Source organism: Eschrichtius robustus, chromosome 12 (genome assembly GCF_028021215.1).
Source record: "Eschrichtius robustus isolate mEscRob2 chromosome 12, mEscRob2.pri, whole genome shotgun sequence".
NCBI lineage: Eukaryota > Metazoa > Chordata > Mammalia > Artiodactyla > Eschrichtiidae > Eschrichtius > Eschrichtius robustus.
Window position 1 is genome coordinate 3021272 of NC_090835.1, and position 19972 is coordinate 3041243.

Here is a 19972-nt window from a genome sequence, read left to right on the forward strand (position 1 = left end):
GAGCCCTAGCTCTGCCACCTCCTGGCCGGGTGATCGGGGGAACAGCACTGAAACTCCCTGACCCAAGAACAACAACGACAGAGACCATGGCTGAGGCAGAGCGTGTGAGGCGCCCGCTCACAGGAGGGAGGTGGAGGGGAGGGCTTCGAGGCGCCCTCCGCATTTTTGCAGGACTAGATGCCAACCAGCTCGGGGACCCAGGGAGTGAAGCTGGCTCTTCCCAGTTGGCCTGGGGGCAAATCCCAACTAAGAGCCTGTGGGGATGGAGTGAACGTCCCAGGAGGGAGGGAGCTCCCTGTCACCAGAGGCATTCAAGCCAGATTGAGATGTGTGCCGTCCAGGAGGGGAGCCAGCAGCCACACGAACGCCTGAACTGTGGCTAGTCTGAACGGAGATGCGCTCTAAGTGTAAAGCAATTGCCAGGTTTCAAAGACTTATTATGGAAAAAAGAAAAGAACGTAAACCATCTCAGTATTTTCATATTGATTACCTAGGGAAATGACAATATTTTGGACATATTAGATTGAATAAAAGATATTATTAAGTTTACTGTCATCCTTTTTACCTTTCTAATGTGGCTACTAGAAAATTTAAATTACCTGTGTGGCTCGTATTAATTTCTATTGGACAGCGCTGATCAAAATCCGTGTGCTCCAAGAGTGGTCCCAGGGCATCACTCGGGAGCTTGTTGGAAATGCAGACTCTCAGGCCTCATCCCAGACCTGCAGAATCAGAAGCTGCATTTTCACACTCCTCAGGTGATTCGTGTGCAAGTTAAAATCTGAGATGCCCTGCAGATGCCTTGGCTGGGGGTCTGAGGGAGCCCGCTTTAGGGGTCAGTGAGAGCAAATGGCCTGAGGTCCAGGCGTATTCTGTGAAATATTAAGGAATGGATACCTTCGCCCCCTGAGTCACACACTCGGTCCAGCTCGCTCTCACCAGAAAGCAAACACAAACTTTCAGGAGAAAAGGGCAGCTCAGTGGAGATGAGGCTCTCTTAGAAACGAACGATGTCCCGGAATACGCCATTAGTTGGCATCCCGCAACTTTTTTAAAGGCTGGGCAATAATCTCAGAAAACAACTGAAAAATGGATCTACGTGTTAAAAAAAAAAAAAAAAAAGTAACCAACTCCCCCTAAATTCCTCCTCCTTTTTCTTTCTGAGAACTTGGCCTAGAGGCATTAAACAGCACTAAATATAGAAATGGTGAGCAAGTAAATCACTCCAAGGTGCCACCCGTGGCCCAGGGCCTGTTTCACCGTTGAGCTGTAAACCATTGAGAGCTGGGAGCTGTAATCAAAATGCTGACAGCCTTCCAGCTGTGAACAGGCCAGGAGGAAGCAGGGCTGGGACCCCCACCGAGGGGAGCAGGGAAGGAGGGGGGGTGCCTTTCCAAACACAAATCAGCCCAGGTTCAAAGTCTGCCATTGGTTTTCTGAGACATAACCAAACCCCCACACACTCCTTATAGGGCCCAGAAGGTGATCTGCCCATATCTCCCACCCGGACCCCAGACGCCAAACACACCATCTGGGACCTCATCTCCTCTCTCCCTCACTCAGTGAGCGACAATGGCCTCCTTGCCTCCGGCTCTTACATTTGCTGTTCCCTCTGTCTCAAATGCTATTCCCCAGACGGCACACTTCCTCACTTCCTGTTCAGAACTCGCCTTCTCAAAGAGGTCTCTCCTGACTCCTTAATATAAAATGCTCCCTCCATCATTTTTGCCCTCTCGACCTGCTTTACTTTTTCATCATAGTATTTATTACTCTCTGACAGCAGATTCTATATATATTTGATTATTTGTTTGTCCTCTGCTTTCTCTCTGGAATGTCAGCTCCATAAAGGCAAGTACCATCTAATTCCAGAGCCTAAAATGGTACCAGACACATAAATAGGTGCTTAATAAACGTTTGCTGAAAGAATGAATGCATGGATGTCCATCCCTTTCTTTCAGCTGTTCTGGTGATCTCATTGGGATAATGTCCAACTTGCCAGCAATGAGCTCAGCTTTTTACCCATCCGTTCACCAAAGCATGCTTCCAAATAACTATCCATTCATCCATCTATCTATCCATCCATCCAACTGTCAATCCATATAACCATTCATCCAACCATCCTTCCAAACACTTTCTTTCTGTCTATCTATCTACCTACCCTTCCGAATACCTATCCATCCATCCATCCATCCATCCATCCATCCATCCATCCATCCATCCATCCATATATCCATCCATCCAACCATTTTCTAACATCTACCCACCTAATCATAAATTTGTTCATCCATCCATATAACCATTCATCTAACCATCCTTCAAAATACTGTCTATCATCTATTTATCCATCCAACTATCCACATATCCATCTGCCCAACCACTCAGCCATCCACCCATCCAAACCAACCCCCAGATGGTTAGACCTCCTATCCCGGGGTCCCAGAGTCCCCTACCTTCTCCTTTACCCTATTCAGCTCATGCTGTCACGATTACATGCAGTAATTCACACTTTCCCTCTGTTATTACAATGTAAGCACCTTGAAAGCAGAAACTGTGTCTTATCTCTGATTTCCAGTGCCTAACAGAGGGCTGACATTTAGTAGATGTCAGTGAATGTTTGCTGAATGAATATATTTTTCCATTCCCCTTATTTATTTGTTTTGCATTTCCTACTAGACTGTGAGCTCCCTGATAGCAGAGACCTTTTTTTTTGAATTTTTGAATTTTATTTTATTTTTTTTATACAGCAGGTTCTTATTAGTTATCCATTTTATACATATTAGTGTATATATGTCAATCCCAATCTCCCAATTCATCCCACCGCCACCTCCCGCCACTTTCCCCCCTTGGTGTCCATGCGTTTGTTCTCTACATCTGTGTCTCTATTTCTGCCCTGCAAACCGGTTCATCTGTACCATTTTTCTAGGTTCCACAAATATGCGTTAATATACGATATTTGTTTTTCTCTTTCTGACTTACTTCACTCTGTATGACAGTCTCTAGATCCATCCATGTCTCTAAAAATGACCCAATTTCAGTCCTTTTTATGGCTGAGTAATATTCCATTGTATATATGTACCACATCTTCTTTATCCATTCGTCTGTCTATGGGCGTTTAGGTTGCTTCCATGACCTGGCTATTGTAAATAGTGCTGCAATGAACATTGGGGTGCATGTGTCTTTTTGAATTATGGTTTTCTCTGGGTATATGCCCAGTAGGGGGATTGCTGGGTGGTATGGTAATTCTATTCTTAGCTTTTTAAGGAACCTCCATACTGTTCTCCATAGTGGCTGTATCAATTTACATTCCCACCAACAGTGCAGGAGTATTCCCTTTTCTCCACACCCTCTCCAGCATTTGTCGTTTGTAGATTTTCTGATGATGCCATTCTAACTGGTGTGAGGTGGCAGAGACCATTTTTTAGTCATCTGCTGGTCTCTAAAATCTTGTGCCGGACACAAAGTAGATTATGTTATAAATATTTAGTGAATGAGTGAGTGAATGAATGCACACAAGAGAAGAACTATAGCAAGAGTAGAGACTCTGGAGCCAGACTGCCTGGATTCAGAGCCTGGCTATTTTTTTAGCTGTGTGACCTTGGGTGAGTTAGTGAACCTCTCTGTGCCTCAGTGTCCTCATTTGTAAAAGTGAGATACTACTACTTACATCATAAGTCAGAAGGAGAAAGACAAATACCGTATGATATCACTTATATGTGGAATCTAAAATACAACACAAATGAACCTATCTACGAAACAGAAACAGACTCACAAACATAGAAAACAGATTTGTGGTTGCCAAGGGGAAGGGGGGGTGGGGGAGGGAAGGATTGGGAGTTTGGGATTAGCAGATGCAAGCTATTATATATAGGATGGATAAACAACAAGGTCCTACTGTATAGCACAGGGAACTATATTCAATGTCCTGTGATAAACCATGATGGAAAAGAACATGAAATAGAATATATATATATATTTATAACTGAGTCACTTTGCTGTACAGCAGAAATTAACACAACATTGTAAATCAACTATACTTCAAAAAAATTTTTTTTGAAATAGTACTTACTTCACTAGGTTCTTATCAGAATTTTATGAGTTAATATATATGAAGTACTTAGAATAGTGCCTGGAGTAAGATAAGGGGACATAGGAATTTAAAAATAAAATCTCTATTTACTACCGGCCCCCTGGAACAAATACTGAAGACACAGGTGAGAGGAAAGCTTCTGTCTGAGCCTGTACAGTTCCCACAGAAGCCTCCTACAGCACTTCTTCCCCAGCCACGCTGGGATCATTTGGCGACTTACCAATATCATGTCAGGTGGTCATAAGTGCCATGTAGAAAAAGAAAACATGACAGCGGAAAGGAAGTGGTGAGGCAGATGGGGGGCAATTTCAAATAGGGTGGTCAGGAAAGGCCTCCTTAAGAAGGTGATATTTGAGCAAAGACTTGAGGAGGGGAGGAGGGTGGATGTCCGGATGGCAAACGTTCCAGGCAGGGGGAACGGCAAGTGCAAAGGCCCTGAGGCAGGGACACACTCGGTGTGTTTAAGGAACAATGTAGGTGGAACGGAGTGAGTGAAGGGGAAGTAGGAGATGAGGTCAGAGGGTCCCAGGGGTCCAGGTCATGGAGAGCCTTGTCGGCCTTTGTGAAGACTTCGGCTTCTCCTCTGATTGAGTTGGGAGCCACTGTGAGGTTATGAGTGGAGAGGAGACGACTTAACTTACATTTGAAGAGGCTGCCGGGGCCAAGGTGGAAGCAGGGAGACGGGTTAGGAGGCTGTTGTGCTGCTCCAGGTGGGAGATGATGGGGGCAGGGGTGCGGGCTGTGAGACGGGGAAGGTCCTGGACAGATGTTTTAGGCAGAGCCAACATGCTGGACGTGGGGTGTGAAAGGAGTCAGGACGAAGCCAAGGTTTTGGGCCCAGACAACCGGGAGGACGGGGCTGCTGTTTCCTGAGCTGGCAGGGGATGGAAGGCAGGAGCATGTCTGTGGGAGAAGGACGAGCAGCGAGGTTTGGAATAGGTGGGTTCCGGGCCAGCAGACATCCAGGAGCGGGGGGCGGGGGGCAGCTGGATGCATGAGGTTTGAGTTTGGAAGGAGGTCTGGGCTGGAGACTGGACTTCACGGACAACTTTTCAGGTCCCGGAGTGTGGCACGGGCTTGGGTGGGCTCTCTCCACAGGGAGCAGCTCAGATACCCCCGAGAGACCCAGATGGACTTCACTTGTCACAAAGTGAGGAGGGCCAATGTGGTATTGCAACAGCTTTGTCCCCAGCGACCCCCTCTTTTCAGTGAAGTGACAAATCTCCATGGATTCCCAGACATCTCCTCCCCAAGTCCTCTTAGCAGGCTACACAAATGGTACGTGGGAAACATGGAGCTTTAGAGCTAGAAAGATCCTGAGGAATGGAATATAGGAATTAAAACCTAACTGTGGCTTTAAAATGACTACTGCTGCTACCACCACTAATAATAGTAATAACAATATTCATAACAACAGCTACCGTCTTCCGAGCACTCATCACCCGAGAGTGTGGAACTTGGTACTTCCAGGGCATCATCTCATTCACTCAGCATGATGGCTCTGAGAAGTGCAGGTTATCATGGCCTTTCTGCCACTGAGGGAACCAAGGCTGCGGGAGACTACCCAAGGGCACGCAGCAAACAAATTGCAAAGTCAGGGTTCTTCTGGCCACTTTTCTCAGCCGTATCATTCCTGCTAGGAGCCCCCGGCCTCCCCCCCACCCAGGACTCTATGCCCCGCAGAGCCACCCACCCTGCAGGCTGAGCGGCGCCCGGCCTGAGCCTCAGGTATGTCGCCTGAAAAACGGGCACAGTTACACCACTTGCTTGGAGGAAAGTTGTGAGGCTTGGCCAAAGAAAAGCGTTAGAAAAGGTTTTGCAAATTATAAAGTGTTTTTACAAACGTTGTTAGAATCATTATTTCAAAATACCACCAATCCTTCCAGGTCTAAACTAGACACACACACACAATTGAGGGCTAAGAAGAGACCCAGAGAGGACGGGCAGAGCGTGGGCTACAGAAGCAGGATGGCTGGGAGGGAATCCTGGCTCGATGTTTTCTACCTGGGCCACCTCAGTAAAACCACTCTACTTCCACTCTCCTCATCTGTAAAATGGGACTAACCACACCTTCCCTGGGGGATCACTTATGGAGAGCACTAGGAGTGGGGCAGCACATGGTGCATCAGGCCTTGGGAGAGGCGCGCAGAGCAGCTGAGGGCTGGCCTGACCCTGCCCACCCCCAGCCGGCCCTGGGCCTGCCCCCTCCACACGACGTCCTGGGGAGGTCCTGAGATCAGGTGAGCCCTTGATCTACTGCAGCGGGGGCTGCCCTGGGACGCTGCTCAAGTCCCTGCCTGGGCCTCAGCTGCCCATCTGTGAAATGGAGTTCACAAGGACCCTCAAGGTGGTCGGGCCAGTGAAATGGATTCACTCGTGTAGACAGAGCACGGGATTAGTGTCTCGAAGGCACACTGCAGGGTGAAGACTTGAAGAAGGCCCTGTGTCAGGTAAGGGGTCCTTTTTCGGGACATAATAGTACCTGGATTTCTCCTCAAAGGACACACAAGTGTGCAAGATTAGGGCAAGTGACGCTGCCGCCTGGGTGCCAATTCCTCCGCACCCCCCACCCCGCCCCTGCCTACCCTCCACCACTTGGCTCCCCGTCCCCTGTCTGGGCAGATTTGATAACACCCGAGAGTCCCACTCCCCCTGCAGAGGACAAAGGCGGTAATTGTCCCCGGTGGGCGCCTTTTGACTTGGTCTCACCGCGGTGTAACCGAGCCCCCTCGGCTGCACCTCACCTGGGAGGCCTCCCGGGGCCTCGCCACGCCGCCCCCTCCCATCTCAGCCGGTTTCAAATGTGCCCCCTCTGAAGGGCCAACAGCCATGGTGGGGATTCCTTCCAAGAGAAGTGACACGGCCACTACTGGAGACCCCGCCTTGGGCTGGCAGGGGCCCAGGGAGGTGAAAGGATTGCTCCCCTCGCTGCTGAGACCTTTCCGGGTCCCCTTAGTAGTGACACCGAAGCCTGAGCCCAGCGCCCGCCGCTCCAAGCCGGCCCGTCCACTGGGCCTTCCTGCAGCAAGTCACGAGCAACGTGGCTACCTAGCACCGGACATGTGGACTGAGGGGTTGAACGCTCAGTCTTATTCATTTGTGATTAATTTACATGTAAATAGCCACACGTGGCCTGTGGCCACCATATAGGACAGCAGAGCTGCAAGCACTTTAAATGCATTTAATCTTTTAACCCTCACAATACTCTACAAAGCCATCATTGTCCCTGTTTTACAGATGGAGAAACTGTGGCACAGAGAGGCAAGTGAACATGCCCAAGGCCACATAGCTGAGAAGCAGGGAAGCCGGGAATGGTCTCTGGAGGCCACCTCCCACACCGGGACAAGCCATCCTCAGTCCATCCCCATCCGCTGCACAGCCGTGCCCAGGAACGCAGAGGACAGGCACTCCCAACCCCCAGGGCTGCCAATCCTCTAAGTCCCCTTCTGGATGCCGGCCTTGCACTCACGTCACGCCACGTCGCTGAGAGCACCCACTGGGTGCCAGGCTCCAGGCTGGGCTCTGGGAGATGGCGAGGTGTCTCTCATGCCTGCGCGGAAGGATGAGAGGATCCCGCAGGGGGACAGGATGTGGGTCCCCCACTGCCTTCCCTAGGCTGAGCCAGCCCAGAAACCCCGTGACAGCAGGAGGTGTGCCGGGTCTCTGCACAGGTGTGGGCACTCCTGGGCACCCCCCATGGTGGTCCAGGCCCCCTCTCCTGCTGGGGAGGAACAACGCGCAGAATCTTCTTCTCCACGTGGCCAAGCTCCCTCCTGGCCTGGAAGAGTCCTCTCTCAGCCAGACGACAGCGGCCCAAGGACTGTCCCAGGGCCGCAGTGACCAGGAGGGGGGAGCACAAACAGTGCCAGAATAATCTACAGTCCCCAAACCACCAGACACTGGGGACTTTTGGGGGCTGGGGACCCCAGAGTCTCCAAGTTGCCCCAAACAGGGGATTGGAGAATCTTAGGACAACATTTTGGAATGGCAGGATGTGAGAACTGGGTCTGGGGATAAACATATCTGAGTCCAAGAAGCCCCAGGGCTGGTGAAACAGTTCAGAGGTTAAGAACTGGGTCTGGAGCCAGACTACTTGGATTCAGACCCTAGGGCAGCACCTGCCAGCTGTGTGGCCTTGGGCAAATTTCTTTACCTCTCTGGGCCTCCATTTTCCCATTTGTAAAATGGAGAGAACAACGGAGAACATCAACCTCACAGGACTCGTGGAGGTTAAGTCAGCATGTACCCCATCGTCTACATTCTCCCAGCAAACAGGCACCTGCCCTCCGGCCTATCCCATTTTCTCATCAGAGCTGCAACCTGCATCTTCCCACACTCCTCTACTCCGTGGTCCTGGTCCTGCCTGCCGCCTTCCCACCGCCCCCGCCCCCAGCCCTTCACTGACTGCAGGACAGTGACAGCCTCCCGAGGTGGCCCACTCCGGGCTGAGCTCCCGAGCCCCTCCCAGGCTGGTGTGTCCAGCCGCCTCCTCTGGGCCTGCCCCGGGGCCGCTCACGCCCACCCAGACTGGGGTGGGGAGGGGGTCTCAGGAGCCCAGAGCAAAGTGGGGTGCTGAGGACCAGGCCTCACGGAGCTGGGGGCCCACAGACATTTCCCTTCTCTGCGGGAAGGGCCGCTCCTGCCCCGCCCCTGCTCCCCACCCCCGTCCCCCCCATCTCATCCCCTCCCTTCCCCGGCACCATCCACTGCTATCACTGCAGCATCACCCACCGGACCTGGCTGGGCCCTGCCCTCGCTGTGTCATCGGAGAAAACTGGAAAAAAACCCTCAGGCCTCGTGGGCGTCCTCCACCCGGGACCGAGTTGGTTCCCCTCCAGCCCCTCCTCAGTGGCTTCCGCTCCGGACCTGTCTGACTCTTTCCTCCGGGCCTGCACATCCCGGCCTGGTCATCCCAGTGGGCATTCCCCAGTGGACATGTCAGCCCTGCCCAGCCCCACTTGCCCCGGCCAGTCATGGGGGGAGGAGGGGGCAGGAGGAGCTGGGAGCCGGGCCCTGGGTGTGAATCCTGCTCCGCCCCCCTTGCTGTGTGTGGCCTTGGCAGGGCCCCCATGGTGGTGTCAGTCTCTCATCTATTAAATGGGCCCAAGGAAGGGAGTCTGGTTCTGAAACGATTTTTCTCAGTACTCTCTGGAGACCAGCCTCCTCCACGGGGCAGCAGGGGCTGGGCGGGGTTGCCAGGCTGAGAACATAAACAGACAAAACGATAACCCTGACCTAATATATGCACCTTATATAAAAGTTAATTCAAAATGGATCATGGAACCTTGAAGACATTATGCTCAGTGAAATAAACCAGCCACAAAAGGACAGACATTGTAAGATCCTACTCATATGAGGCCCCTAGAGCAGTCAGATTCATAGACACAGAAAGTGGATGGTGGGTGCCAGGGCCTGGGGAGGGGGGAGGAGAGTTAGTGGTTAATGGCGACAGAGTTTCAGTTTGGGAAGATGAAAAGTTCTGGGGATGGATGGTGGTGACGGTTGCACAACAGTGTGAATATACTTAATGCCACTCAACCAGACACTTAAAAATGGTTGGAATGGTAAGTTTTATGTTATGGGTATTTTACTATAATAAAAAATAAATACATTTAAAAAATCAATTTTCAGGGGCTTCCCTGGTGGTCCAGTGGTTAGGACTCTGCACTTCCACTGCAAGGGGCATGGGTTCGATCCCTGGTCAGGAAAGTTCTGCATGCTATGAGGTGCGGCCAAAGAAAAAAAGAAAAAAAAAATCAAATTTGCAAACTAAAAAAATCAATTTAAAAAAGAAACAAACCTTAGCTGATTTAAAATTAATTAATTTTAAAAAACAAAAGACAGACTTAAATGTAAAATGTAAAACTACAAAGCTTTTAGAAAAAAACACAGGGCAAAATCATCAGGACCTAGGGCTCAGCAAACAGTTCTTAGCACAAAAGCACTATCCGTAAAAGGAAGAACTGATAAATTGGACCTTATCAAAGTTAAAAACTTTTGCTCTGCAAAAGAGCCTATGAAGAGGAGGAAAAGACAAGTTATAAATTGGGAGGAAAAAACTGCAAACCATGTGTCTGACAGAAGACTAGGATCCAGAACATACAAAGAAGTCTCAAAACTCAACAGTAGAAACCTAATCTAATTAGAAAACGGGCATAAGACACAAACAGACATTCCACTGAAGAGGATGTACAGACGGCAAATACGCATGTGGAAGGACGGTCCACATCACTAGCTGTTAGGGAAACAGTCATTGAAACCACAGTGAGATATTGCACTCACCTCTCAGAACGGCAAAACCAAGAAACAGTGACGACCGTCAATGCTGGAGGGGATGCAGCAAAACAGGATCCCTTGCACATTGCTGGTGGTAATGTAAGATGGTTCAGCCACTCTGGAAAAGTTTAGCCCTTTCTTACAAAGCTAAACATACAACTACCATACGATCCAGCAGTTACACTCTTGGGCATCTACCCCAGAGAGATGGAACCCTGCGTTCACACCAAAACCTGTCCACAAATGTTCACAGCAGCCTATTTGTCATAGCCCCAAACTGGAAACAACCCAGGCGGCCTTTAACAGATGAACGGTTCCATACTGTGAAACACCACTCGGCAATAAAAAGGAACAAACTACTCATAAATGCAACAAGTTGAATGAATCTTGAGGGGCTTATGCTGAGTGAAAAAAGCCAATCCCAACAGATTACACAGTGTACCATTCCATTTATATAACAATCTTGAAATGATAAAACTGTAGAAATGGAGAACAGATTAGTGGCTGCCAGGGATTAGGAGGGGATAAAGGAGGGAGGGAAGTAGATCTGGCTCCAAAAGGGTAGCACAGGAATCCTCACTGTGGAATGTTCTGTGTCGTGACTATACTGATATCAATACCCTGTTGGGATACCATATAATTTTACGAGCTGTTGGGGAAAACCGGGCAAAGGGCACATAGGATCTTTCTGAATTCTTGCAACTGCACATGAGCTGACAGTATCTCAACATAAAAATTTGAATTTAAAAATGCAAGAAACCCATTTAAGTTTTAATTTGAGATAAATAATAAAGTTTTGCTATAAGTATGTTCCACACAATATTTGGGACATACTTGTACTAAAAAATATTTGTTATCTCAAATTTAACTGGGAGTCCTGTTTTTTATCTGGCAACCCTATTCCTGGGAAATTCCCCCAGGTAAGAGGAGACACCTGTCATGTCATTCATTCACTCAACAAATATTTCTTGAACACTTACTACGTGCCAGGCACTGTTCTAGGCACAGGGGATACAGCTGTAAACTCAGGCCACCCCTACCCTCGTGGTGCTGACATTGTAGTGGGAGGAGAGAGGGAATAAAGACATAAAGAACTGTGCAAATAAAATCATTTCATATGGTGGTAAGTGTTACAGAGAAAATAAAGCAAGACAGTGTACAGACAGAGCCGAGGTGGAGAAAGGGGAGGAAGGTCAGAAAGTCAGAGAGGGCTTCCCCGGGAGGGCGACATCTGAGCAGAGACTTGAAGGAACAGCAGGAACTAGTTATGCAAACATCTGAGGGAAGAGCCTTCCAGGCAGGGGACACAGCATGTGCAAAGGCCCTGAGGCAGGAACAAGCTTGGCGGACTCCAGGAGCGTGTGGCTGGCGACGTGGTTGGCGTCCAGTGGTCCTAAGAACCCTGTATTCCCCAACCCCACATGTCAGAACTAGAACACCCTTCTGAGACACGAGGTCCCACCATGGGAGAAACTGAGGCCCTGGAGGGCCGGGATCTGCCCAAGGCCACCCCTGGTCCAAGTCCCTCAAGTTCCAGCTGGAAGCCTTTGCATCTGGGAGGGGAAGAACCCACATCTGCACCAGATCTGGAGCAGGAAGGGAGGGCACGGAGGCCTGCGGAGGCCTCCTCACAGCCTGGCCTGGTCAGCTGGCTTCAGGCCAGGCAGGGCCTGGCTCCTCGGGCCCTCAACGTGCCACCACTGACCATTCTATCCGGTCAAATATGCAAGTGGCCCTCGGGACAGCAGAGGAGAGCATAGCTGAGCAAGCCTTATCGGGGCCCCGCCCCAGCTGCCAGAGGCCAGGTCCCTGGTGTCCCCTGACTCACAGGCCTGCCTGCAGCCAGGGCAGGGTGGGAATCCAGCTCCCAGGAGCACCCAGACCAGACAGGGCAGGGCAGGAAGGGACAAGACCAGCACCCTCCGCGCGCGGAGGCTGGGCAGGGACTGGGAGGTGACTCTCGTTTGGGTGGAATTCCATCCCCCTGAGCTCACCTCCCTTGGAGCACATTCCAGCAGGGGCCAGCCCCGTCCCAGCTGGGCCCCCATCCCCAGGGTTGCCTCTCTTGGGCTCAGTCACCACGCTCCCAGGAAGGGGTTGTGGAGGCCCCCTCCCTCCCTGGGGCCCCCAGAGCTCCCAGCACACTTTGCCCTCAGTGGCCGGCAAGGCCTCGATGGCACCCCCGGCCCGGTGCAGTAGCATCACCGAGGCGCGGAGAGCCCGGACCCCCCCGGCCCCGCAGCCCAGCTTCCAGAGCCAGGATGCAGCAGAAGCTGGCTCTGAGCTCAGTGCTCGGGGATGCATCCACAGGGACCCACCTCTGCTCTTCTGTGTCCCATAGCCCTCCTGCCCCAGTGCCCATTTCCTCAGGGCTGTGCCCGGCTCTGGGCTCTCCCACTACAATCTTCCTGCTGGCCAATCCTGCCAAATGCCAGGGCTTCAGCAACTGCCTCGCGTCGGTGGCTGCCAGGAAGCGGCTCCAACCAAGACCTCTCTCCAGGCACCAGTGGCCCCTGGGCATCCCCATCTGATGCCCACAGGCTCTCCCACTCACATGCCCAAAAGCACCCTAATAATCATCTCCCCTCAAGTCCAGTCTCCGCACGCCCCAGTGCCTGACCCCAGTGAGGAAGAGCGCCCACCTATCCACCCCAAGTGCAACCCAAGGTGGGTCCTGCCTATTCTGCTCCAAAACAGCTGTCCCTCCTGCCTACCCGTGGTCCCTGCTGGGTTGGGGCACCAGCTGCCACCCTGCCCCCTTCACTCTGTTCTCCGCTTTGTCCCAGAGAGGGCCAGAAACCTGAACACGGCACTCCTCCTGCAAAGTCTCCTCAGGAACTTCCAGCCTAAGGGGGAAGCCTGCTCCTGGACCCGGCAGGCAAGGCCCTGCACTTGACCCCAGCCGCCTCTGCAGTCTCATCACCCATCAGCCCCTCTCCCCAGATACACGCAGCCCGCCCCCACCTGACCATGCTTTTTCAGGACTTCATGCTTTTATAGATGTTGTCACTTCTCCCTGAACTGCCCTCCCTCCCACCTGCCTTGTCCACCTGGAGGACTCCTACTTATCCTTCAAAGCCCTACTAAAGGGTCCCTTCTTCTTGCCCCAAAAGTGTCCAGACTCCTCCGATTTCCCCCCTCTGAGCTCTTATGCACCTTCTGTGTTGCATTTCTCCTGTGGTGTTTAGCCCTGAATCATCATTTTTGCTCCTCTTAACCGCCTCTGTCACCAGACAGAGCACCTTGAGGGCAAGAAGTGCGGTGAGTTCATATCCTCACTGCCCCAAAGGTGGTAAAGAAAAGATTCAAAGGCCACTAAGATTCCGCCATCCAAAGATTTCAACCCGGGGCTTCCCTGGTGGCGCAGAGGTTAAGAATCCACCTGCCAATGCAGGGGACACGGGTTCGAGCCCTGGTCCGGGAAGATCCCACATGCCACGGAGCAACTAAGCCTGTGCGCCACAACTACTGAGCCCGTGTGCCGCAACTACTGAAGCCCACGCACCTAGAGCCCATGCTCCGCAACAAGAGAAGCCACCGCAATGAGAAGCCCGTGCACCGTAACAAAGAGTAGCCCCCGCTCGCCGCAACTAGAGAAAGCCCGCGCGCAGCACCCAAGACCCAACGCAGCCAAAAATAAATAAAATTTTTTAAAAAACCAAAGATTTCAAACAGCAATTTAAAGTTTTCTTATTGGCTCCTTCGGACTACCACCCACTATGAGCTATACCTTCAACCATTAATAAGAAATACAATTCAAAGTTAGTCCAGTGCAAATTTCTTGTGAATCATTTTTTGTTTGCTTTTTAAATTGCAGTGTAATTACTCAAGTTAATCTTTGAAAAATGACTTCATTAAAATGTAGCTATACTTTAAAAAAAACCAAAGATTTCAACCCACCGCTTCTGACGCCTCTCTCCCTCCCAACCAAAGATCCTGATTCCAAGCCGCCTGTGTGAGGGTGTAAACCTAACATTCTACAGCCCCAGCCTGAACCATCTGTGATTTCAATGTCAAAATACTATGGCCCTAAAATTCCAATAGAGAGAGACTCTGATTCAAAAATCACGTCCCCAAAGGACCTGTTGGCTTCCCCCATTCTTGTCTTCTACCGTGACCCCTCTGATTCAACCCTGCAGACCACACAATTGCACAAGACAGTGGGGGGGAGGCAGGGCACAGACACCCCCAGCCCTGTGTCCACATCTGCAGATGAAACCCTGGCTCTGCCTGGGCTGGACCCAAACCGGAGACCTGTGAGGGCAGGTGCCCCCCGTGGCATTATTCCTCTTGATCTGCCAGCTGAGTTGGGGGCACCCTGCCACCTCAAGGGCCGCCCGGAGGACAAGCCCTGAGTCTCCGCTCACTCAGCCAGCCACCACCTCGGCTCTGGGACACACACCCCTTCCCCCCCCACCCCTTTTCTCTCACACCAGCTGCCAACAAGCCCCAGAGCCTGTGGTCAGGTTGAGTCTTGTCTTCTCACAGCAGGAGGAGGGAGCCCGTGATAAACACATCTGTGATCCTTCCCAAGACGCTCAGCCAGGAGCGGCTGCAGGCTGGCCCCTCTCCTCCTGCCGGTTCCAGCTCCACTGTGCATGGGGCCCACGGAAGCCTGTTGTGGGCAGAGTTTCTGGAACGGGGTCCCGCACCTTTGAATAAATGGCAGGCTGCAGGCTCCTGGCGGGTCTCCAGTGTGTGCCCTCGCCTGGCCCTGACTGGCACCTGGGATCCAGAACAAATCGAGGATCATAGTGCCATTTGACAGATGAGGAAACTGAGGCCCCCAGAAGGGATGGAACCCAGAGCTGATACACACTGAGCCTTACCTTCCCCAGGCTAGACGGCTGCCCTGCTCGTAGCCGCTCGGATCTGTGTCTGGGCCCTTGGGGTGCCCCATGGCTGGGAGTGAGGGGCTAGGCTGGGAGACCACCTTCCTGCCATGCCCTGGCCGAGGGGTGTGGCCACTGCCCTGCGTAGCTGAGGGCCAGTCGGGATCCTTTCTGGGCCTCTGTTTGCTCCCCCAAACCACAAAGGGGCTCGACTGGTGGTTAATCAGGCCTTTCCTGTGTACACTGGGGAGTCCCAAATTCTACCTCTTGGCTCTGGAAAACATATAGTGCCTGGCCGAACTGCCCTTCCAGGAGGTGACCCTCAAGCGTCCTCCTGAACCAGAGCAGAGCTAGGCAGCAGGGGATGGTGGGAGTGCAGGGGGCACCCTGAGCTGGGAAAACCATTCCTGCTCAGAAGTGTCAAGTGAGGCCCAACCCGTGCACCCCACCAAGGATGCCCACACCCCGTTCCTGACCCCGCCCAAGGCCTCACTCTGCTGCCCTGGAGTCAGTCTCTGTGACTTCTGACCCCCTGCTCCAGCACCATCAATGGCTCCCCAGTGACCGTAGGGAACTCAACCATTCACTCCATACGTACATAGAGCGCCTCTGTACACCAGGCCCTGGGGTGCAGCTGTGAATGTGATGCATGAGGTCTCTGTCCTTATCAAGCTTATGATCTGGGGAGGGGAGAAGGCCTCGGAACAAGGCACTGCCCGGGGAAAGGCTAGGAACGGCTTGAGAGGGAAGCCTCTCTGCAGAGGGGACATCGGAGCTGGAACTCAAGCAGTAAGGACAGGGCAGCCCTGAGGGGAGAACCCACGGCTCTCACTCCCTGGTCTGGAAGGTGACCTTGCAGCCCTCTGGCTGCAGCTACCCCTTCAGGGACTCACAGACCAGCCAGTCTGGGCCCCTGAACTGGCCCCAAGCCCCTCCTCTGGGCCTTTGGCCACTACCTGGGTTGCCTCCACCTCTCTTCTCTGCCGAGCCAAATCTCACTCATTTTCTGGGGCCCACCTACTCCAAGAAGGCCCCTGAGGTTGACCTTACAACATATGACAGTCCCATCATCTGCATCACCCAAGAGCTGCCCTGAACAGCAAGCACAGCCCTCATGCCTGCTGGAGCTGGTGGCTCAGGAAACCCTCTCCCATGTGGAGAGAAGGGAACCCTCCTACACTGTTGGTGGGAATGTAAATCGGTGCAGCCACTATGGAGAACAGTATGGAGGTTCCTTAAAAAAAAAAAAAAAAAAAAAAAAAGAACTACCAGGGCTTCCTTGGTGGCGCAGTTGTTGAGGATCCGCCTGCCAATGCAGGGGACACAGGTTCGAGCCCTGGTCCGGGAAGATCCCACATGCCGCGGAGCAACGAAGCCCGTGCGCCGCAACTACTGAGCCTGCGCTCTAGAGCCCGCAAGCCACAACTACTGAGCCTGAGGGCCACAACTACTGAAGCCCACATACCTGGAGCCATGTTCCACAACAAGAGAAGCCACCACAATGAGAAGCCCGTGCACCGCAACGAAGAGTAGCCCCCGCTCGCCGCAACTACAGAAAGCCTGCGCACAGCAACGAAGACCCAACACAGCCAAAAATAAAATTAAATAAATAAATAAATAGAACTACCATATGACCCAGCAACGCCACTCCTGGGCATATACCCGGAGAAAACCATAATTCAAAAAGACACATGCACCCCAACGTTCACTGCAGCACTATTTACAATAGCCAGGACATGGAAGCAACCTAAATGTCCATGAACAGAAGAATGGATAAAGAAGATGCAGTACATATATACAATGGAATATTACTCAGCCATAAAAAGGAATGAAATTGGGTCATCTGCAGAGACGTGGATGGACCTAGAGACCGTCATACAGAGTGAAGTAAGTCAGAAAGAGAAAAACAAATACCGTACAATATCGCTTATATGTGGAATCTAGAAAAACAGTACAGATGAACTTATTCGCAAAGCGGAAATAGACACACAGATGTAGAGAACAAATGTATGGAGACCAAGGGGGGAAGGGAGGTGGGATGAACTGGGAGATTGGGATTGACATATATACACTACTATGTATAAAATAGATAACTAATGAGAACCTGCTGTGTAGCACAGGGAACTCTACTCAGTGCTCTGAGGTGACCTAAATGGGAAGGAAATCCAAAAAAGAAACCCTCTCCCGCCTGATGTGCGTGGGACCTTCCTTCCCCCAGCTAAGCGCTCTCTCCCTTCATTCTCACTGTGGCCGGACCAGGTAGCCACACAGGAGGAAACAGGGGGAGAGGGAAGCCACTTGTCCCTCTCCTGTCCACTCCCAGGGATGGGAGCTTCAAGGCCAGGAGGGACCCCATGACCTATGACCTCAGCCCTAGGAAGTGATCTGAGCGTAGAAATCGGGAGGAATGAAGAGCTGAGAACCCTGGAGGAATGTGCCGCCCTGAGCAGGAGCTCCCGGCGCAGGGCAGGGCCTTGCAATCTACCCCGGCCATCATCCTAGGACAGACCAGGTGAGCAGCCTGCTGCATGACTCACCGTGGCCGCCTGGGAGGCTCTGACACACCGGATGTGGCCGGAGACTGCAGAGGAGGGAGGGAGGGAGGGAATCCCAAGGCAGGAGGAAGGGCTGCTGGTGCCTCCCATTCGTCTGTACACGGGTGGGCAAGCCACCCCCCAACACCGCTTACCAGACAGCTCCCTCCCTCGGTCTGGGGTCACACCCACCCCGTGCTGAGGACCAGCTGTGTGCCAGCCCTGGGGAAGGGCTCTCCTGCCTTCTCCCCACGAGGACACTCCTGCCAGCTCTGCTTCCTTCCCGGGGAGAAGCGAGCGACAGAGCTCGGATCTGAACCCAGGCAGCCCACCGCCAGCCCGCACTGTGCAAAGGACACCAACCCGAGAACCAGACGCCAGGCTTCACATCCTGGCTTTGCTCCCGATTAGCACGTGACAATCCCTCTGTGCCTCAGTCTCTTCACCTGCAAAATGGGATAACAATGCTACCGTTCACAGGGACGCCGTGAGGACGGAGCGAGAAGACTGCTGGCCCACGGACATGTTCTAGCAAACCCAGGTCAGCTGGCACCCAAATGGGCAGCTCGAGGCCCACCCGTAGCCAGCATGTGTGTGTTTGAGCTCCTATAGCAATCGTCTTTCTTTTTCCCTTTTTCTACATTTTTTAAGAGTCACTGGTGACTACCAGTTTTAAATGCCAACGCCTAAAAAATGAAGTGCTTGTGCATGAAAATCTGGGTCTAAAACCAGAGGATGAGGCCACCCTGGGCCGGCATTCCCGCACAGCCTCCACGGGCTGGAGCCAAGCTGGGGGCCCCACGGACGGGGTCTGTGTTCCTTGGTTCCTACAGCCCTGGGCACGGTTTCCCCCATTCTCGTCACTGCTGCTCCTGCCTGGCCCCCCCAGTGGTGGCCACACACACCCTGTCACTGCAGCGGTCCGTCCTCCACCCCAGCGGCATGGAGCCCTCTCTCCCTGTCTGGCCTGGCCCATCAGAGCCCCTCCTTGCCCAGTACCTCCGGGGCCGGCGGGTCCTCACACAGGCAGGACCCGCCCTCCTGCTGACAGCCCCACCCCATAGGCCCTCACTGTACTCTGCCGGCAAACCTGCCGGCTCTCTTGCCTCACGGGGTGGGGTGTCCATCCCCTGTGTAAGCCAGCCACCTCCATTAGAAGCACCCTGCAAAAGCCTGGACTCTCTTCTAAGCTGAGCCCAGAATCTAGGAGGATCTGAGGAGGCGGTGAAGAGGGAATGGTCACCTCCATTATTTTGAGCTCCAGATCTTGGTTAAGGCGACCAAGGATACACCACCAACCCTGGCATCTGCCCCACAGCAATGACTCCTACTGAAGTCACCTCAACTCCTCCCCACAATCAGAGTTTTGTACAGCTGATTTTGTGGGCCCGAGGATGAGAGTTCACATCCGTCCCTCTTTCCATCTTGCTGAGTTAACGTCCAATGTTTAAACAGAGATTCGATTATTCAACCTTGTCGGTAACTGACAAGCATCATGCCACACAGAGATCCTGACCAGCAGCAAATCGACCACAGATGCAAGCAGAATGAGGCTACGGGCAGAGCCCTGTGGCCCATCGCCAGAGACCCAACACCAGTTGTTATGAATAAGCCATTTTGCAGCACCTCTGCAAGAGCCGCCCGGCTCCCCTCCCTAGCTGCCTACCTTTCGGCCCGCCTCGTTATTGTGTAAGTTCATGAGAGTCCGGGCATTCTGCTTGATCTCCCGGGCATCCACAAAGACCTTGGCGAAGCTGATGCCGTAGCGGATGTCGGCAGAGCAGCCACCCCACTTCCAGCCCTCGTCCCGGTGGTACTGGCCTTGCTTCTCCTTGTCGCAGCCGCAGTCGCTCAGGTTGCCCTGGGTGCAGGCAGCAGTGATGGCGTGGGCCACGCCGGCTGCGATGATGGCGTAGGTGAAGGCGGCCTCCCGGCTCCCTGCGGGGACAAGAGTGGAAAGGCTGGGCTCAGGTCCAGGGCGTCCTGGGATGGGAAGGGAGGCTGAGCTCACTGTCAGGGCTCCACAGAGACTAAATGAGCGCCTGTTCCTCACTCCGAGAAAGCTCCCTCCCAGGCACCCCCATCACGCCATCGCCATCCCCGTTCAACCCCCAGTCACTGAACGCCCTTGGGGAGTCGACGGGGCAGTGGAGGAGAGAGGCTGGAGGCCAGAAGAGGGACTCCTCTGCGGATGACCACCCACTCCCCCCAGGCTGATGTGGCCATGCCCGCTGCGCACACGC

At 52.9% G+C, this 19972-nt stretch overlaps 1 protein-coding gene across 1 annotated transcript in view; it reads right to left on the minus strand.

Annotated features, from left to right (window-relative positions):
• The window catches only part of WNT7A (Wnt family member 7A), a 66606-nt gene that overhangs the window by 24126 nt on the left and 22508 nt on the right, over window positions 1-19972 (minus strand). The window contains exon 3 of the mRNA XM_068558500.1: window positions 19396-19667. Coding sequence (XP_068414601.1) covers window positions 19396-19667 — 272 coding nt within the window. The remainder of the gene's footprint in view (window positions 1-19395; window positions 19668-19972) is intronic.